Source organism: Schistocerca gregaria, chromosome 1 (genome assembly GCF_023897955.1).
Source record: "Schistocerca gregaria isolate iqSchGreg1 chromosome 1, iqSchGreg1.2, whole genome shotgun sequence".
NCBI classification, from domain to species: Eukaryota; Metazoa; Arthropoda; class Insecta; order Orthoptera; family Acrididae; genus Schistocerca; species Schistocerca gregaria.
The window spans coordinates 782,048,569-782,071,517 of record NC_064920.1 but is presented as its reverse complement, the minus strand read 5'-3'; the positions used below and the strand labels follow the sequence as shown (position 1 = coordinate 782,071,517).

At 37.0% G+C, this 22,949-nt stretch overlaps 1 protein-coding gene across 10 annotated transcripts in view; it reads right to left on the bottom strand.

Annotated features, from left to right (window-relative positions):
• LOC126268863 (mitochondrial protein C2orf69 homolog) overlaps positions 1–22,949 on the bottom strand; it is a 242,620-nt gene that overhangs the window by 5,335 nt on the left and 214,336 nt on the right. For all 10 annotated transcript variants that reach the window (XM_049973945.1, XM_049973950.1, XM_049973951.1 and 7 more), the window contains 2 exons: positions 5,648–5,843; positions 4,200–4,479 (listed from right to left, as the gene is read on the bottom strand). In XM_049973945.1, coding sequence (XP_049829902.1) covers positions 4,200–4,479; positions 5,648–5,843 — 476 coding nt within the window. The remainder of the gene's footprint in view (positions 1–4,199; positions 4,480–5,647; positions 5,844–22,949) is intronic.

Genomic DNA, 22,949 nt, shown 5'->3' with positions numbered 1-22,949 from the left:
CATTAGGCTTACTAGGCAGTGACGTGGCAATGAGGATTTGGATCGAGGAGGGAGGTATGCAGGGGAATTCGTGAAGTTGTGCGAACCGCTGTGCTGAATTGCCTCACTGGTAAGCAAGAGATACAGGTTTGATTACCGGCCTTGATACAAATTTTCACTCACCGCTTCAGTCTATATAATCGTATATCTAAGAGACCATTAAGTCTGAAGTAAGTCTCTGAAATTGTCTCATTTCATTTGTAAAAGTACCTGCATATCCCCCTATTTACATTTGACGGTGAGGTGCTATGCTGGAACACCGAGAGTCTCAGCAAGTCTGTTCGTGTATAAGGGGGAATTTAATGCAGACTGGGGCAGCAGTGCGAATTTGGATCAATGGGAGAGGCATGCCAGGATAATTTGTGCAGCTGTACCAAGGTGGCTCAGTTGCTAACTCACCTGTCTAGTAAGCAGGAGACCAGAGTTCAATTCCCAGCCTCGGTACAAATTTTCACTCGCTGCTTCAGTCTATATACATAAAAACTAGAAAGGTTTGTGGAAAACGTGTGCCACAGTTATCAAATAAGTAAAACTGTTTCCCCTACTCCTCACAACAGGTGTGCCCCTCTCAAACTGTGGTCTGGGTGATGTATCCCTCCCTTCTAACCTATTCCCATGCACAGCATATGTGATACGCCTAGGAGACATTTGATTTACTAAAAATTCAGGGACATTTGTGGTAAGGTCTTTTGGGACCCAACTACTTAGGTCATCGGTCCTTAAGCCTACACACCACTTAATCTTAACCTAAACTAACTTACGCTATGGACAACACACACACCCATGCCCGAGGGAGGACCCGAACCTCCGACAAGGGGAGCCGCACGGACCATGACAAGGCACCTCAGACCACACAACTACCCCGTGTGGCCAAAAATCCAGGGAAAATTTCAAATCAGATTGATCATATACATTGAGCTATGAAAGAAATAGCGTAAAGAGCAGTGACAAATCACATATCAGAAATGTTTAAAATAGCAACAGAGAACATTAGAAGGTCTGATACATACAGAAACAGAACTGGGAAAAGAACTAGGCATTGCTAAAATCAATGTTAAACTGTACTGGTGGAATTTAATGCTGTGAGGACAGATTGCAAGTTGTACTTGGGAAGCTCAGATGGTAGAGCACTTGCCTGCAAAAGGCAAAATTCGTGAGTTCGAGTCTTGGTCTGGCAAACAGTTTTAATCTGCCTGGAATTTTCATATCAGCGCACATTCCACTGAAGAGTGAAAATTTCATTCTGAAAATCAATATTGCTAACATAAATGAAATAAAAAAGAAATTATGGGGAACAATCGAATTTCAGAATTATGTGATGATGTACTATGGAGTATTGCAAGACTTAAATGACCAATTGGGTAAGAGACCCATCACAGATGTAGTACATACATAAGGTGAAATTTCACTGAATATCAATGGAAAGAAACTAACAAGAGTTTGCCATACACGATGAATCATGTGTGAGAAACACCTTCTTTAACATTGTTGGTTGGTTGTTTTGGGGAAGGAGACCAGACAGCGAGGTCATCCGTCTCATCGGATTAGGGAAGGATGGGAAAAGAACTACCCCGGCATTTGCCTGGAGCGATTTAGGGAAATCACGGAAAACCTGAATCAGGATGGCCAGACAGGGGATTGAACCATCGTCCTCCCGAAGGCGAGTCCATCTTTAACATTGTGACATCTATAAATTTACATGGGCACCAAAAGGTACAGCATCAACAAGAGACTATATTCCTGAAAGTAAAAAGGCATGGATGACAACACTTTTTTAGAAAGAATTAATGTAACTTTTGTAAAAATATGAAAGATTCCACACATAAACATCTAGTCAGATGGAAGAACTCATAGGTGCACCTGCTCCACCAATATAGTATCAAACTATTATACCAAATGAGACTAAATGAGAAATGTCAAATGAAAACTAGTAAAGAACAACATAAATAGAGAATGGAATACTATCAACACAGCTGTTGAAGCATTAGGAATAAGGAAGAAGAAATAATTTCAAGGGGGATTAATGATTTGGAATGACCATACTAATAAGTTAATATAAGGTTAAAAGGAGGTGCATCTAAAAACCTAGTCATTACCTAATAATGTGAATTAGAGAGATAATTATAAAAGCAAATCTGCTTTACTACAGATAGAACTACGAAAAATTGAACAGGAAAATTGGGATTGATATGCGAGTAAAGTAGAACATGATATTAACACAAGACAAAACAAAGCACACCAAATTATTAAGCTCTTGGAGAAACAGGAAGGAGATACTTTACAATTAAATGTAGTATCTTAAAAGAAATGGTTAAAATACTCGAAACGTCTGTGAACTGTTCATGAAGAAGAAACAGAAATGCACACCAGTACCAGCAACTCTGTAGACCTGAAGATATGATAACAAGGGATGAGCTGTAAAATGTCATAAAAAATCAAAAAGGACAGCTGGTACTGATAATATAAACACGGAGCTGATTAAATGTGCATCTGATCAACTAAAGCTTAGTCTCTTACATTTTATGAATGTTTGCTAGCTGAGCAATCATGGGCCAGATGAATGGAATGAAGTTTTGGTATGCCCTATTTGCAAGAAAGGTGATAAATCACAACTCACAAATTACCAAGGAATAAGTCTACTAAATTTCTGCTGCAACCTATATGATAAAATTATATACAAGAGTTTCATACCAATAGTGGAAACACGTATGTTAGCAGTACAACATGCTTTTAGAAAAAGTGCATCATGTTCTGACTGTCTTTCACTGTGGCACAATTAACCAAGAAAAGAAAGCAACTTAGATAGTTAACTTATTATGTTCTTATCGACTGTGAAAAGTCATCTGACAAGGTAAAGCAGAAAGTTCTGTGGGAATCACTAAAAGCATTTAAGTTCCAGCACATATGATTAAGGAAATTCAGTCATTATACAAAAACAATAAAATGAGGATCCATACTGTGAGGAATGGGACAGAATCTGATGATGTCAATTAAGGAGTCAGACAAGGCTGCCCCCCCCCCCCCCCCCCCCATTTTTAATTTTTACATTGATATCATTCATAGATGGTTCATTTTTATTAAATGACACATTAAGAAGTGATAATTTTAATTTTATGCTGATGATCAGATAATAATAGGACCATCTGAAGGAAAGGTTCAAATTCCTATACACAAATAGAGTCAAACTGCCGCTATATACAGAATGAAAATATCAACAGATAAAACAAAAATGATGCCATTTCAAGGACTGGAACCCATCACAGCCAAAACTGTTAAAGATTAACAAATAAGTTAACAAGTAAGAGTGTTTAAATATATAGTGTGCAATTTTAAATTTCCCACCTCAGATGGTATACAGCTAAAATTGGCCAGATTCAGATGAAGTTCTTCCACTTTTTAGTGAGATATTCATTGTTGGACCATAAAAGAAACATTAAACAAAAACAAAATGTTGAACCTATTACAAATGTAGCTGATAAATACTGCCTGAACTGGAAATACCATGTCCAACATGTCTACTGATCGAATAACTACAGCAGCAATATAATATAACTCAACTGGCAGGAGGAACATTGGATGTAGCTCAAAGAAACAGCATGAACAATTCTGAGATGGAACACACCAAAAGCCTAATCCTTGAAGGCTCTGATGAAAATAAAGTTTTAGTGTTGCTTTTTTCTGGTGTTACATTATTTTCTTGTTTATATTAATTTATATGGTTGGTTATATATGTCTCAACAGGATTTATCCATGACAGAATTACATTTTTGTATTCTTCACACCGTTCTCTTCAAATACTGTATTTATAAGGGCATGAAAAAACGAAGGAATTGGTAACTACTGTCCCATTTACACATTCCTTGTTCAAACAGATGAGTCTTATTTGTCATTTCATATAACATATTTTTTTGGGCTGTATTCAATTATTAACAAAAAGGGAGTGATCTGGAGCTATGGTACATGAAGTTAAAGGGAAAAAAGGGTACACCAGTAATGTGAAAGTAGTTGGGACTAAGTTGTTAAGATAGAAACAATAATACTTTTGGAAATCCTAACAATTTACACTTTTATGGTACGGGATGTGTGAACTGGGGTTGATGGTTACTTAGACCACATTTTTAAAAGTTAGTACTCAACAGTTTAACTCTTTATTTACTTACCCAGTCTGGTCAATGTTTCCAACAGGCTCCTTGAAGTAATCCAAGTGTTTTTACCCCCAGCATGGCCTCCATCTAACCAGTACATATCTTGTATTCTGGTCACAATTCTCATCATCGTGTCATCATCAGGTGTTAGGGTCTTTAAATAATGAAATTCATAAATAAATTGGTTTAAAACAACACACCCTTTGCTGAATCCTATAAGAATAATACTAGCTTTATCCAAATTGATTCCTTCTTGCCACCACAATGGAGGTGTGTTCTCTTCATTTTCTTTAGACTGCAAGAAAGCAAATATTAGAGTGTAAGTATGCAAACTGACACACAGATGGACACAAAGAGTTCTAAAAATAACAGGACTCAGTTTACAATTAAATTACTTACTGTCCTAGATAATAAAAATAATTTTGTTTTCAATATTCATGTTCCTGAATGAAACTGCAGAAAAAGTATGCTTTCATTAATTTCCAATGTCAATTTTTAAAATTTTTAAAATATTTCTCTTGGCTTACCCACTACCCACTGACTGCCAGACTAGAGGAGCAATTCTGTGTTTAGTGTATCCTACATGCATTTATAATTTTTCGATTTCGTCTACTGTATTTATGTAAACGTCATCCCACTAGATGAATACTGAGCTGATAACTAAGTCCTGCCTCAGTTACATGATTTGCAAACATTTTCAAAAATGTTCACTCATTTCAAACATTTCAAAAACTTTCACTCATTTTTACATAAGTAACACTACATGCAGACCGTTGGGAAATGCAGACAGTATTATAACTCTCCTTCAGTACACTTCAAGATACTACTTACTTTGTGTTGGCATAGTAAAGCATAGTAAACCAGGGCACTACTCATTTCCAATACAGAGATCACCAAAATGTCTGTTTTGCACAGCAAATGGGAGACTAGTTTCAGTTGAATAATGATAAGTGAGTACAGAATCAGTGTATTCTGTCTGCCAAAACTGAAACTATTTCGTATTCTTTCCAGAGTACTTGTCGTTACATGTACTGTGTCACATTGCCTTAAATTGCCACTACATTTTTGAATGTGAAATTGGAGTAAAAGACTTATCTTTAGTGTGACCCAAACTCTAGCTTAGATGGAAAGTAATAGCAGGGTGCAACTTGGGAAAGCAATACATCATACGTCATGAGAAGCAACTCTGTTACAGCTCCACAAGAGTAACAACACTACCTGACTTTACACACACACACACTCTCTCTCTCTCTCTCTCTCTCTCTCTCTCTCTCTCTCTCTCTGTGTGTGTGTGTGTGTGTGTGTGTGTGTGTGTGTGTGTGTGTGTGTGTGTGTGTGTGTTTTGTGTGTGTGTTTAGGGGGGAGCTGTACACACACTTGAATTGCCAGAAGTTGTACTAAAGCCTCCTTTATTAAACCGATTTTATGGCTTTGACAAATCACTTAAATATTTAAAATATTACCTCCTTTTCCACACTTGCTGCTGGGCTTCCAGCACTTGCAAGTTGTGCGGGATTAACATTTCGAAGTCGCTGTGATACACCTTGTAATAAACGTTCAAGATGTTGGAGAGCATGATGCGTTGGAGTGTGATCAGGAGCACCACTGTTGTTGCAAGGCACGAAATTGTCATAGCAGCTGAATGTCTTAAACTCCATTCTGTAACACAAAAAATGTGTTCTTAGGTCATACTATTTTACTTTTTCTTGCTGTGACAACTTCAAAAAACGTGTTCAGCATGAAAAGCAGGACATCAAAACATGAACGGAATCACCTTCATAAAATAAGAATACATGGAACAAGACTATTCTAGTTTACAGCCTTACACTGTACTATCAATGGCAGAACGTGCAGAGACTGTGTTAACATTTTAGAGTATATAAATGTCTGCCACTAAAAGTAATTTCTGTTTCTGAACAAATAGGCCATTACAGACCACTTACAATTTTATTCCACATGAAGTATTTGTTTTATTTATCGATGATAAAAAATCTAAAATGATTGACAAAGTTTCCTTCAAATTGTCATCTACAGCCAATAAATGTGTGGAAAAAATCATTTTTTTGTGCCAAAAGCTGTATAGTTCTATTTATTTCTTGGCAGGTTTCGGTACTGGCCACCATCTTCACAGGAGAAACTGTAAAGTAAGAGACTAAAATAACCCAAGTATTTCACTTTCTACAATCTTACAACCTGAAAGTAGATACAAAAAAATTTGAAGCATCATAATCAATTGGTCAAAAATACATCTCTGCCAAACATGGCAACGCTAAGTATAAGATGTGACTAATTATCACAATAGTGGTTTCCTTGAGTTTCCATTGCAGTAGATTTACACAATCAAAGTGTGGTAATATGCAAACACTTAATCTTAACATCAAGTAACTAATACAGGCTTAGTCAGAAAGGGATCTATAAAAGAAAGCTCTATTTCATCAATATATAGTACACAGGTCATAATATAGTTCAAAGACAAAATTACAATACTGAAAGAAGTAGATAATTCACATTCATCAAAGAAGATCAGGCTATAGTTGTGTGTTGTGGGTATATCAACTGTATTATTCTTTGACCACAGATGATGTGAATAAACATTCATCTCTTAGTGATGGTGACAAGGATACATTACCCAAAAAAGTACACCACAATTACATACAAACTAAATAACGCTCAATGCAGATATTTTTCACTCACTAACTGGCGGAGTCTGCAGTAATCAAATATTCTACATGTACTGAGTGTTTATTATGTCACACAGAATCGCGCAAAAAAAAATATTTTTTAAATATTTCATTTGGAAGGACATTTATTAATACAAATATCATAAAATTGAAGGGACTAGGTCGTATGGAAGATTCCACTATATGAGGATACCTAACTGTCATACAATTATCTTCTGGTGTGCTAGAGTACACTGTGATCGTAATAGCAGTAAAAGTATAAGAGAGTATCATACACATCAATAAAATCTGTGTAGGACCTCCATAACCATAAGTGGAACACACAAATTATTTCAGCTTACGAAATTTTATTTCCAAGTATTTTTCACTTCTCCACTCCTCCCTCCCCCCACTAACATTGCATTAGACTGTACCTAACTCAGTTATTTTTATCTATTTTTGTGAAATAAAGGCTCACCAGTAGTAGTGGTTTCCTGAGGTCTAGGTTTGCGGGCAAGTATATATACCGTACGGACAATATGAGTAAGTTATAGATATTCCGAAGCCAGTAACTGCTTGAATTAGCAAGTCACAGGATGATGCTGATGATGATGATGATGATGAGGAGGAGGAGGAGGATGATGAGGATGATATAATAGAAAAAGAGAAGAGGGAGGTTCAGAAAGGGAGGGAGGGAGGGATAAAAATATTTCAAGGAAAAATTCAAAGTTGAAATAATTTTTGTAATTTGAGTTATGGTTGTTGATGAGCTACCTCAATTTTACTTATGAATATGATCAATAATAGTTTTACTTCAATTAGAGAACACACAATTTGTTGCATTCATGATGTACTCCCGCACACTAAAACACAAATACATGCTTCTTTTAAGAAAGTTAGGTATCTGTATATAGTGGAATCTACCACACAACCTAGCTACTTTAATTTAGTAACATTTTCATTAATAAATTTTCTTCCAAATGGAATATTAAAAAGCTTTTTATTGCCTGATGCTATATAACACAAGAAGCACATAATACATATGGAGTATCTGATTACTGCAGATTCCATTAGTTAGTGAGTGAAAAATAGCTGTTTTGAGGGTTTATTTAGTTTGTATGTAATAGTGGAGTACATTTGTGAATAATGTATCCATGTCACCATTACTAACAGATGCCAGCTTAGCTTGTATGTTTATTCACTTCCTCAGTGGTCAAAGAATATACCCACAACACACAACAATAGCCTGATGTTCTTTGATGAACATGTATGCCTACTTCTTTAAAAACTGTAATTTTATCTTTGAACTGTATTACGAACTGTGTACTACATATCGATGGAATAGTGTTTTCTTGTATAGATCCTGCTTTGATTCATACTGTATTAGATATTTGATGTTAAGATTAAGTGCATGTATGTTACCACACTTCAGTGGTGTAAATTTACTATGGCGGAAATTCTTTGAAACAATTATTGTGATAATTAATCACATTTTATACTTGATGTTGCCATATTTAGCAGAGATGAATATTTGAATAATTGATGTATACAACGTAAGTATTATGATGTTTTATTTTATTTATTTACTTTTTTTTTACCTATTTCAGTGTCGTAAGATTTTATACAATCAAATATGAAGGGAAGTCAAAAAGTAAAGGGACTTTTGCAATTTCTCACCACAGGGCTTGGTAACGCTGATAGTATCCACAGCTGAAGTGTGGTCATCTGCAATAATTCTATTTCATGTGTCACTCTTATTCCCACATTAGTCATCGTATTGTAGCATCCTGTGAAACATGGCAGCTCCATTGTCGATCAAAGAGAAAATGAGGGCTTGTCAAATGCAAGCGCAGTATGGTGACACCTGCTTATTCCAAAGCAAGGTCTATGAATGGATAGAGCACTTCAAACAGGGAAGAACTTCTCTATGTGATGAAGAAAGATCAGGAAGGCCATCAACATCAACAACTAAAGACAATTTGAAAGTCATTGAAGGTATGGTGATGGGAAAAGATGAATCACAGTGGATGAAATGACCAGTATTTTACATATCAATCATGGTTCAGCGTATTCCATATTAAATGTCAGGATAAATTTTAGGAAAATGTGTGCAAGCTGGACCCAGAAAGAATTGTCAGCACAGCATAAGGTGGAAAGGATGGACGTCTCTCATAAGCATTTGTTCTGTTAACACTGTGAGGGAGATGGATTTTTGCACCGAATCATTACTGTAGACAAAAGGTGGTTGTATCATCACAAACCGGAAAGTAAGGCTGCAAGCAAGGTTTGTAAACACTTATCATCACCAGAAGTTAAGACATTTATAAATGTCAAGCATCAACAGGTAAGTTTATTCTGACACTATTCTGGGACGAACTAAACTCAAACCTGCAATTAGATCCAAATGTTGTGAAAAACTGCAAAAATGTTTCATACTACGGCAAGATAATGCATGGCTGCTCTCTGCCAAACTGACAGCCGAAACAATGAAGGATTTTGGATTTGAATTGCTGGAATGCCCGTCATATTGTTCAGACCTTGTTCCAAGCAATTTCTATATCTTTGGACCACTGAAGGAACCATTCAGGGGAAGAAGATATGCAACCGATGAAGATGTCACTGATGAAGTGCAAAACTGGTTACAGTTGGGTACAATAATCTTTTTTTTCCCAATGGAATCAAAGCACTTGTGAAACCTTGAACAAACTATGTTGAAGTGCAGGGAAATTGAGTAAAACAATAATGTATGTTTCAGTTTTCTATCATTAAAATAAATATTCATTTTTTCAAAAGTCCCTTTACGTTTTTACTTCTCCTTGTACTTGAGTTATTTTTGTCTTGTACCTTGCAGTATCTCCTGTGAAGATGGTAGCCAGTACTGAAACTGTTAGAAAATAAACAAACCTATATAGCCATTGGCACAAAAGAATTATTTTTTCCACACAGCTAAGAAAATTGCTTGTTAATCTAAATGTTTTCTCCAGTCACACGAGAATTATACAAAGGGCCAGAGGAGAAAATATCAGTAACACATTTCCATATAAAACATTTTTCTTCATGGCAAAATGAGTGAATGATGCCACATATGGTTTCCCCAGCTGTAATAATTCTTGGTAGACTGACAAGGAAAGTGAATACTTTCTGAGAAGAAAATTACATACACAGACAGAAGCAACTGTTTTACAATAGAAATGCTAGGTGCTGACTACAATCATAAGGAAATATCCATGTCTAAACAGCTTGATTGTACACAGAAACAGAAGTATGGCAACAAGGGAAGCCATATGAAATAAAGTTGTAGCCATCATAAAATTTTTGCTGGTTGGTCTCCTCCCCCGGCATTTGGAATTTGAACCACTGCACCACCTTGTACAGTTCTCCTGTATTCCACACGGAGTGTTTGAAATTGTATGTGCACGTGTTGCAGTGTGGCAGTACTAGTGGTGTCCACGAGGTGTGGTACACGCTTGGGCCAGCTCTTAGTTCCCGATCATGTTTATGAGAAAATCGTTAGATAGTGGAACTATTGCAACAAGGCAGAGTTGGTGTTGGTCAAGGTTGTGGGTTTCAATATCTTGGCTGTAGTCTGGTGATGAGCTCTGCGATCTGCCATCACTCAGCAGGTTGTTATATGTTCAGTCCTAACATCATTGTTTGTTGTTTTTGGTTATTGCATTGGCCGCAGTCAAAAAACTGGTCTGCGTAATTTGTAGCCAGCGGTGGTGGTTAATCAATGGTTGGTCATTCTTCGTTATATGCAGCTTCACCATTGTCTGCATTTGGTTAACGGTGCCTTACAGTGGCGAAAGATGTCTCGAAAACATTTACTTGAAGTAGTAAGAAGGAAACGCCAATATAGCATGCCGACGTCAAGAATTTGTGTGGTGCTATCATTGTGGGTTACTGTAAGTAGTGGCTATGACAGGAATGTTGGTTGTTTAAGATTATTATTTGCAAAGGAGTGTTGTTCTGTGTACTTATCATAAAATGATGGAAACAACCAGTACTGAGTTAAGGGTCACCACTCAAGAGTGTGGTACACGTCAGTTTTCTCTGTCTTGTTGCTGTTGTCAAATTAATCAAAAAGCAAAGAACTGGTGGGTTGCCGCCTTGGTATCGATTCCAAAACAGTGAAACTTGAGTGTGGAACACTGATAGGTCCCTGTGGTGTGCTATCACATGATCAGACTGTTCCTAACAGTGCATGACATTGTGACATCAGCTATCTTATTTGTCACTGGTATTGGTCGCACTGTCTTACTTGCCTTGTTCTGCAAAGTGTCCTAGGATGATGTTTACCCTTACTTGTGCAGCCACATCCAGTTCACAAAGTTTATCGACATCAGCAGCTAATTTTATGGTTCTGTGGGCACACTGGGAAGCCTGTGTGGCAGTAACTTATTTTTATTTTAGCAAGGTAATTATGGGCTTGGTCAGTCTTAAGCAAGCATAGTAAGTTCTAGAAGTTTTGCTGCTAAAGCTTTAGTTCTACTTTTTCTGCCATTTAAGTTATTTGTTTGATAAAATGAAGCCTTTGTATTTAAGTTGCCTGCCTCCCTTGAGATCTGTGATACACAAACCCAAACAGTGTTAAGTTGCTGGGTTCATGGCATTGGCATCACACACGAAAGGCCTTAAGGAGCATTTATCTGTTTACTGAACATTAAGCATTTATGTTTTAGTTAAAAGAATTTTATGTTTTGTTGTTGTTGTTGTTGTTGTTGTTGTCTTCATTGCTGGTGCCAAATATTTAGTCTATGCTAAGTCACTTGCAGGACAAAAGTAGTAACTGAAGTTGTAGTTTCTGGCGGTCTGCTGCAGTGTGTCGCCGTTTCGGCCAGGGTAAAGTCTCACCAGCCGGTACTGCAGAATGCCTCCCCAAGATTTGACGATTTAGAATTTTGCCAGCAGGACATAGAGAGCGCCTTTCTTCTTCCCACCATCCAATGGGTGCCAACCATCGTGGAGAGCTTGATCCTTTTCTTATTTTGAACTGTTTAAAGAGGTAATGAGGTTTCATTCAATTAATACCCAGTCCTCCACTTCTATCAAAATTGGGTTCAACATTGTGCTCCAAAATTACGTTGGATTGAAGCAAATAGTAAATTAAAAAATGGAAAAGTAGGTAACAAAAATGTATGTCTACTGAAACCTCATCTCAAAATGTAGAGCAGGGTATGATAAGGCAATTTAAAGAACAAATAAAATTAAATAATTTAGTAACAACCGAAACTGCACTAACTTTAGTGCTTCACAACCATAAACATATATGGAAAACAGTTACTGCTTCAGTATAAGAATCAATCTCAATACTTGCGCAGTATTATTTGTACAATTAAGGGGAAATCATATAGACTGCTGTCTTTCATGAGGAATATAATTTTGTGATGAAGTGAATATTATGGAGAAGTGGAGGAAAAACAAAGTATAGGGGGGGGGGGGGGGGGGGAGAGTAAAATAGTAAAATGATTCCAAGTTCTTCTGTCTTTATATCTGAAATATGCTGCCCACTTATAAATTTTATACATAATGGTGGAACGAACAAGTTGTTCCTTCCTATGTGCTTCCACTAGTAGTATTTAGCTCATTAGGGGCATTTTTCTTAAATAAAGCAGAGGTGCAGGAGAAGTTGATAATGCTGGCTGCCAAAAGCCACAGACAATGCCAGACACAGTAAACACACACACACACACACACACACACACACACACACACACACACACACACACACACACACACACACTGAGCACTGAAATTTATCCATCCAGATTTTCATACAGCAAAAGCTTTTGACATAAATAAAAATGACACCAAGATATTAACTGAAACTTAAGTATGATGGTGAAGACTTGTAGCCATCATAGAATCAGCAGTAATTCGAAGTATTTTAAATGAAGATCAGCATATAATATCGGTGGTTATATTTATAAACTTTCCCTATTTCACACATCATATAACATGGAAACTAATTACCGTATGAGGGCCAAACTTTGTAACATTAATGTCAAGGACATGGGGAAGAGAAATAATGCACAATCAATTGAATTGAAACACTTTTAATGTCCCGCTATGGTACATCATATCAATGGATACCAACATCATTACTGCCACAAAAGAGGCTCAATACGGTGTCTAGAAGAGTCTGGAAGCCCAGGATTGCATTCTGCACAGCAGAACGAAACATGTTCATAGGTATGCTGGCTACCATTCTAGATATGCTGCACTTCAGATCAGCACATGTGCATATTTTCCCCTGGTAAACCCTGCCCTTCAGGTAGCCCCACAACCAGAAATCACAGGGAGTGAGATCAGGTGACTGTGCTGGCAAAGCATTTGGAAAGGATTGGCTGATAATTTGATGATTTCCAAAGGAGTTTCGGAGAAGCAAGTGAACTTCACGGCAATGTGCGGTGGAGCCCCATCTTGCATGAAAAATGTTGAGTTAATGCCTCTCACTCCTGCAGGGTGGGTCTGACATGCTGGCAAAGCACACTGCAGTAACACTGGCCAGTCACACTGTATGTCTTTGGTCCTTGAGTGCCAACCTGTTCAAAAAAGAATGGGCCAATGATGAAAATAGCTGTGAAGCCATGCCGTACAGTGATACGTTCACCATACAGAGGAACTTCATGCACAGTGACTTGAGGTGAAGAGCCCTGCACTCGGCAATTCTGTGTGTTTACTTCACCTGTCAGAGAAAAATGAGCTTTGTCTGTCCATAGGATGGTCCAAGGCCAGCCCTCGTCAACTTCAATCCTTGCGAGAAAGTAGAGAGCAAAGTCAACATATTGTTGTAATACTCTTGTAATACCACAATCCCTTTTGGGATCCTGTATCCTCTTCCAGTCTCATCTCTACTCTCCCCTGAAGAGGGCATTAGAGTAATATCAGTAATTTACACCAATTTAAACTGCTGCTTTGACTTTGTCTTTTCTGGTTATCTGGATTTGAATACACCAAAGAGTTTTTGTGCAGAAAATTAGTAATCTGCACTAATTTAAGCTACTGTTTTGACTCTGTTTACGTTGGGCCTCGCCAGTATGTAGAATGAAGGAAAACTACATGCACATGGTAGGAATAAAATTGCTATTGTAACTATGGAGTAATTAACGATTAAAGTTCTGATATGTCTAGTCATCAAGAGACAACAATTTTTATGTTTCGTTAAACCAAAAAGCTAATTGTATCCCTAATAGAAATATGACACGATGATTTTTCAGTCAGAATTAAGCATACTAATGTCTTAATTGGTTTTAGTTAACAGAACTGCAATTATGACTACATAGGAATGTAAAGTTTTACTCAAACAAAATTTAATCAATTGAATCTAGGCCTTTCATTTAATAAAACTAAACCCTCTGTTCACCTGAAAATGATAGGATGATTATCTTTTAAGCAAGTAAAATAATAATTGCAAATTAATAAAATATATTGTTGCAATAATAACAGATGTAATTTACAGTCTTAATAGAAACAGATTCTTTCCTGTCTTATTTACTTTTATTTCGAGTAAATTTCTAAGTAATTGCGGAAGACGCATGTAAAAATTTTAATTGTATAAATCAAAAAATTTAATATGTAACAATGACAGTGATTGTTTAAAACCATATAAATGGAGGCAATCTGTACACCGCCACAGGTCAGTCTTACATCAGTCAAGAGGCAGTCTTAAGTCATTTTTACGCATGTAGTTAGCAGCTGAACATCTAGCGTGCAAAATAAAAGTCTTTTTGAACGAGAAATACTGGAACTTATTTCTACCATTGCACGATTCCCATGTAGTGATGCAGTAACATCAAGATGAACCTACACAGCATTAAGAAGCAGCACCAGATTGCGTATTACACAAGATACGTATTATTTATTCGGTGGAGAATATCCATAATATGACATGGTATATTGTTTTTCTTGTGTTAAACAATGATACACATCCCAAACTTCACCAACAAAAACACTGCCATGTTACATTACAATGTGGTGCAAGCTGCTGTACAATATGGATCTTGTATGGATACCATTTGAGACCAGTTTGAAGCACCTTCGGTACAGTGGACCATGGGATGTTCAATTGTTGTGACACAGCACATGCCTCACAATCAGGAATTGCACGCAGTGCTATCTGCCGTAGCAACAGCAATTTCAACAACCACCTTTGGTGCAACCAGTCGTCGGCCTCTTCCTGGAGAGACGCCCAATTCTCTAATTGATTCGAACTATTTCATAATACTCCACGTACCAGTTGGAGAAAGAGGACCCTTCTGTTATCCTTTCAACTGGTGATATTCTTGAAGAGCAGCTGCAGCATTACTACTGTTTTGATAATAGTGCTTCATCAATAATGTCCTGCTCCTTTTGTCAAACTTCATGTTGACACACCAACAAGTGCATTGCGATTGGTCAGGTGTGTGACACTATGAAACATGATTACTGATCACGGCATCTGGTGGCCATAGTTGGAACTGGACAGTGGCATTGTGACACATGGAAATCATGCATTCCGTACTCTGTACATTAATGCTACTAAGTTTGGGAGTCATACTATAATTAGTTCCATGTTATGATGTGTTAAATAGGGAAAGTTTAATTATAAACACCCAGTATTTTATACTTTGTGAACTAGCAGTGTAGGAGAGGGACTGTTAGCTTTTGACTCTGGAAATATCACCTAAACTAGCTAATTTTTTCTGAAAGGGTCTGTCACAACATTTCCTGTAACAGTGCTGAATATGAAGAAAATGAGATTAAACAGTTTAAAATAATCACTAACCACTCACATCCACTTTTAAAGAGTCCCTGTGAAGCAACTGAAAAGAAAGAACATAGGTTCCCTGTTCAATTGATGAAGTAAAAATGTACAGAAGAAGCATTAGTGTGGTTGAGGTGAAGGGAGAAGATAAATAGAACACACCATGGTAGCATATACTGTGAAGACTAAGAATGTTTTCCTAAGTTAATAACCAAGTGTACAAATTTCCCAATCACCTAGAAAGGCAATTTCTCATTCAGACAGACTAAAAACCAAACTAACTTAACTCCGTCTGAACAGGCCTTGGAAGGCCCAGCAGTACTGACTGGCCGCCGTTTCACTGTTAAGTCCACAGGTATCAGTGGATGCAGGGGCATGTGGTCAGCACACTGCTCTCCCCGTCGTATGTCAGTTTACGAGGGCAGAGCTGCTACTTCTCTCCTTAGTTTGCCTCACAAGGGCTGAGTGCACCCAGCTTGCCACCAGTGCTCGGCAGACCAGATGGTCACCCATCCAAGTGCTAGCCCAGCCTGACAACACTTAACTTTAGTGATCTGACAGGAACCGGTGTTACCACTGCAGCAAAGTCATTGGCATTCTGACGGACTGGCATATTATAAATTTTTGAGGACTATAGAAAATGGAGTCAAAAGAGAGATACGACAATAGTTCGTAACAGCTAAGGCAGCACATTTTTTTTGGAAATGGGTTTTACAAAAGCATTCTTCATCCTGTCAGGGAAGAGAACTGTTTGAGAGAGGCATTAAATATATGAGCTAGGACTTTACTGAACTGATTACAGCAGGCTTTTGGAAGTTTGCTGGAAATATTGTCGATACCAGTTGAATTTTTACTTTTTAAAGAAATTTTGGTTTTTCTTACTTACAGTACTGTTACAGGGGATACACCTATCTGCTTTAACGAATTTGGGAAATGATCTTTCGGTATTTTATAGTATTTTTCTGGGGAGCCATTGCGTTCAGTTTTCCTACCAACAGTTAAAAAGCAATCACTAAAAAGTTTTGATACAGTCTCTTGATTCTGTACTTGTACAGCAATTTGTCCAAGTATCACTCCTGATCACTTTGCGTACACTTTTGATTTTGTTACTAAATTTATTAATTTTGGAGCATAGATATAAAATTTTTGACTTATGAATAACTTTACTTACTATTTAACAATATTTTTTATAGTGATTTAACTAGTTGGGGTTGTCTGAAGTGTCTGAGGCAATGCACAGCTCATTTCCTTTTGCTTGGAATTTTAATAGTAGTGGTTATCAGGACTTTCTGATGAGTTTCTTGGTTTGGGTCTTATGTATCATTTTTGGGAAGGTACCTGCAAATATCAGTGCCATTTCATTACTGAAAAGATTGTACTTGGAATTAGTACTATCTAAATTTTACACAGATCTTAATTCTACATCTTGGAGATGGGATTTAAAAGTCTGGATAGTTTCTTCATTAATTTTGCTAGCTATTTTCCAGTGGGGCCACCTTCATTCTCACAGATATTTGCACTGTTAATAGTGAGTCTTTATCCATCATGGTCCGAGAGACCATTCAGGACATGCATGGTTGTTGTATCACATATTTTAGTCTGGTCTCTAAACATATTATCAATTAGTGTGCCTGTACTTGAAGTTACTGTAGTAAGAAAACCTACTGCAGAAGCAGGATTATATGTGGACCTCAAATTTTCTGGGTCTGATCTGTCTCTGGAATTTGTTACAAAGTTTACATTCAAGCCTCCAAGTACTATCTCACCTTTTCTGTGTTTCAATGTGTACACTATTCAAACATCTAACTACTTCAGAGTGAGATTTAAGTTCCCTGAAGATGTTCTGTATATTGTTACTACTAATATATGAATTAATTTCAAATACATTCCCAGAAGATGCTCTGTACATTGTTACTACTGATGTATGATAATTATTTAAAAGACAATTCTATGGCACACACTTTCAAATGTCATTCTAAGGAATAATTCTGCACGTCAATTGCTCTCGATGCAACATTAATTGTCTTGCATTGTGCTGCACTCTTTCGTCAGGTATTATTGTCCTGAGTTCACACTGTTCCTTGCATTTGCAAGCATATCACAAGTTATTGTGGCTACATGATTTTTCCCATGCCAGTCGAGGTGATGGCCATTAGTGGTGTAAAGTTCTCTACCAAATTTGTAAACTTCAATCCAACGAATATTTGCAAAACTGTTGCATGCATATTTCTTTATAATGTCTATTTGAAGCTATTACTGCCTTTTTTTTTTTACACACAAGGGGATTGAATTAAATCATGCCTCTGTGGAATATCAAATACAATATTGTTAGAATGCTTCAGGCAGTTTACAATTGTTCTAAAGACATTAGCAGCATGCAAACCTTCATTGTATGCAATGTTATTTGTACCGCCACAGATTGCAATGTAGTTATCTTTCACCATCTTTTGGGAAATATTGGTTACTGTTCGACAGTACCTGGTCAGTGTAAGCACCTGGTATGATATAACCTAAGGCACTCAACCCACTGTTAGCATCTTTTTATTCCATGGGCACCACCTCTATTACCCCGTAAAAATAAATTGTTCCTTCCAGCAGCACCTGTTGTGCTAGTTACATTTTCTGTCTACTTGAGTATTGGAATCATGTTGCTTTTATTTCTGAGTGATGACTTCAGTTGGCGCAGACACACAGTCTGCACGATTTTTGTGTCCTTTTTCTCCTGGCATATAATTCGATCACTTGTTGATAAAGTTCTTTGATGAACACGAGAATTTTTTTACTATAGATGACATAGTATATATACTATGATTTGTGTAGGAAGCAGCACGTGTTGAGAGTACTGCTATTAGAAAAGTTATCTTCAGCCACTACAGACACTTCATCTATGTTACATATGTCTCTGGCCTGCTTGGCGGTCTTTAGTTTATTACGTTCGCTTTTAGTGTTTCTGAGCCTATCAGCTAGCACATTGTTTTTCTCCATTGATTTGCGCACAATTTCTTGCAGTGAATTCATAGTTTCAATGAGTTTCGATTTTTCAGGGTGCATCCAACACGTTACACATTTAAAGTTTTTTTTTTTAAGAACGAGACTTGGAACTTTGTGGAGCACTGTTTCTACATTTCTTTTTACCTTTCTAGAATTATACTTAGCTTTGTTAATGGAAACAATTTTGACATGAGTAACAAATGATGTCCACCATAGCCTTTTATTATGCTTTACCTGGAGGTACTTCTTATATTGTATTAGCAATGATTCATTCATTTTGTCATTGAAGAAACAGTACCACACAACCGTCTTTGTCAATTTGCCACATAAATGCAAAGTCAGCCACAACCAAAGCATATTATTTCTCACTGTGGATGAAATCAGAGATTTGTTTTTGAGAGTGATTAGCAGCTTATGGCCAACACTCCAATTGTCTTATCCTCAGCAGGTGTTCCTGAAATTTCATTACAGTGTCCTGGCATCACAACCTCCCTACAGACAACACAGTTGTCTATGAAGTGCCTCATGGAGTTTCCGGCACTTCACATACAAGTTGTTTGATTATCTTGCAGTTAAACGGAATTTCCATTTTCCTTCTACCTTCTTTGACTTGTACATTATTCTTTCACATTCATTTTCATTACAAAGACCTCAAAATTCTTGATTCACTTGGTAAAAAGCAGGTACAGTGACTTAATTATGGCCGGGCGTACCTTACTTAAAAGTCTTAAAACAGTTTACTGAAACATTAAACTTTCTTCAGTTGTACTTCTGACTAGACATAACAATAATTGTCTTTGTTTTGGTTCTAGCAGATAAAATTTTGGATACTAAAACTTTTTAACTATTTGAGATGTGCAGTACGATGTCTTGAAACTGAGTCAGTCTGCAGCAGTATGGTATGAAAATGTAATCTCTTTAGCAGCATACTTCAAGATAACTGTCATTCCCAACTTCGAGTTTAAAATATCTGCGTTTGGTGAAGCAGCAACATTAATAGGACTTCTATGTTTAGCTGTTTTCACGTGGTCTTTAGTGTCACCCTTTCCTTCACGTGCAACAGAAAATTCTCCAGCACATACTGCGCAATTAACGTGCTCATTGTTACAGGTGTTACACAATTTCTTTTGCCCACTGCTAAATGGTAAAAAAAATGAATAGAGAAAAACTGATCCAAAACATATAGCAAGTTACTTCAGACACACACACACACACACAAACACACACACACACACACACACACACACACACACACACATTGCCCATGTAATGTTACCAAATGACAAAATATGTGAGAAATTGTGGCAGAACTGACAGACATGCCTCCCCATTGATGTCAGCACTTACTCTAGTATTGGCTGAGAGAGGCACAGATATAAGACAAAATTTAAAAATGCAATGTTTAATAAACAGAGATCTCAAAATTTTAAAAAAAATTCTCACCAGTGATAAAATTCTCAAACCCTAGACATGTTTGCAACTATCACATGCTGACACATATTCAAGTCTTTAAGGTGGAGTATGTAATGTAATGACACACAGTATCACATCAGCCCGTTCAAAGGCCTATGCGGCCACATATTCTTCTTGCTTATCCCCAAGTATTCTAACAATTGGTTGGTAGCAATCCATAAAATACCTTGCTTTCTCGATAGTGTAGCAACAGAGTGTTATCCTGGAAGTTCTTGACACTAACAAAATACTCTGAAGGGCAGTGTCAGAATCTGAGTAAATGAGAAAGTTGCTATCTATCACTTCTTGTTCATGCTACTAACTTAAAGAGTGTATCTGAATCTTCGACTATAAATTGATTCTGCAGGCAGACCTTAAACACACAGCCAGGAAAAATGGCTATCTATCTCTATATTATAGCTTGTAGCTATACTTGAATGACCCTAAAATTCTATGTCCATGCAAATACTTTTCTAAAAACATAATCTGGAATGCAATACTTCTTTTACCGTCACAAATTCTTGAACAACTTGAGCCTCACTAATAGCTATGTTGGACATTTATTACAATCCTGGTTTAGGAAACTCGACACCTGTTACACTAAATCATTTGTCGAGGTCCTTCGCCCAGATGCTAGTGTGTGACTGCTCTGTGACTTTGGAACACACATTCGGATGCTCTTCCAAGCAACAAGGTTAAAAACTAGGGACTGGAAGAATGACCTGTCCCTGCATTTCACAACATAAATAAATTTTGCTGGATGGAAAACAAAATTGGACTTACAATGGGAGGATGATGGTTAAAACTACAGCCATGACATTTAGATTTTCTATAGTTTCCCTAAATTGCCCTTGGAAAACATTTGGATGGCTATTTTGAAAGGGCAAACCTATTCTTTTCCCCAACTACGAAACATTTCGAGGTTGTACTCCATCACATCAACAGAAAACCCTAATCATCTTTCCTCCTCCTTTGCATGGAAAGCAATGCCATATCTTGCTTTAAAGCAAATGTTGTCACAGCATTTGTTGCTATCCTAACAACACTGTCTTTTCTTAAATATGAAAGTCTGGCTGAGTCATGGATATTACAGCCAATTAAGTGAAAATCAAACAGAACCTTTCTAAACAGGTAAGAGGAATAACTTGTCTGCACCCGAAGACCTGCTGCTGAGGCATTTTAGAACGTTTAGTTACTTTCAAGTTCCATAGATCATTTGAATTTCTTTTAATGTAGGATGTGGAACAAATCAGTTTGCAGAATACATATACACAATTTGTTTCACTAGATGGTTACAGTTTGGACATTTACAAGTTTCATTTTGCAAACACTGGCCTAAATTTTACATTAATTAACATATGATATTTTTAGCAACTTTGTTGTTAGGCAAATTATCAAAAACTTTTGTTGATGTGCATTAAACTCCTTTCTGAGCCACTGACAGCTTTAATAATGAGTAATAAAGGTCTTTTTTTTTTTTCCTCTGGTGTTGTAGGCATGGAATTGTTATTTTTCTCAAATGGTGATGGACTTATTTGTTACAAATTTCATTAGTGAATATACGGAGTCCCAAGAGGAATGGTCAATATTCAGGGATATTGCAGGAACAGTAATTCAAATAAAAAAAGTCTACTAAAAATGGGCTTTAAAATTCATACCTTAAGAGCTATGAGCTTGTATTCATCTCTGACACTGAAAACAAATATCTTCTACTGCAAGCTCTTTGCTTTCCACATTTTGCAGGCGGTACTATGGGCCACAACAAGAAAAAAATGTCCAGTAAATACAGGCTCTAACATGCATATCTTATGAGCTATGAGCACCTGTTATCTTCGCTACTGTGAACCACATCTCTTCTACTGAACTAGAGGCACCTATGAGGTGACAGAGGGCGAACAAGATGTATTATACTTACAGCTCAATTTTGTGCAATAATACGTTCTTTCTAAGCAATGAGTTATCCAAGAAAATTACTCAGTAAGACATTATGGAGTGGAAATATGTAATGATGTTGGGGGTTTGATTGGTTCATTTCCAAGACTAGTAATTGTGTGAGGAGCACAAGCAGAAGAGTAATTTAATTGTTAGAGCAGCTCAGTAATTTGTTTCTCTCATCTCATGTTTTTATCAATATGTAGACTCAAAATCTGGAACATTCTACCCTCTCAACTGTTCATAAGCTACATCATTTGTTTGTATGACTATTTGTTGTACAGAACTGAATAGACATCTTCAGAAAACCACTTAAATGTCATCTGTCACTTTCTCTCTACCAAGATTAATTGTAACACTCGTATTGTCTGCAAAAAATATCAACTATGCTTGATCTTAATCTCAGAGTATCACTTGCGTTCTATGTCCTAAATTATTTGTTGGACATATTCAATTTCTGCTTTCCCCTGCCATTTTTACCTTCTACAGCTTCCTCAAGTGCCATGGAATTTACTTCTTGATGTTGTAACATATGTCCCATATTCTTGTCAGTGTTTTTCATCTCTTCACCGATTCTGCAGAGAACCACCTCATTTAGTATCTTATTTGTCCACCTAATTTTTGACAATTCTCTACAGCACCACATCTCAAGCACTTAGAGGCTCTTCTTTTGCACTTTTCCCACATTCTATGATTCACTATACAAGGCTGTGCTCAAAACATACATTCTCAGAAATTTCCTACTCACATAAAGGCCGATGTTTGACTCTAGGGGACTTCTTCCAGGAGGAATGCCCTCCTTACTTGTGCTAATCTACTTTTTATGTACTTCTTGCTTCAACAGTCAAGTGTTATTTATTTCCAAGATAGCAGAATTCCTGCACTTCATCTACTGCACGTTCCCCCAATTCTGATATTGTGTTTATCACTAATCTCACTGCTGCTTCTCCTAATTACTTTCTTTGGTTTACTCTCAATCCATAG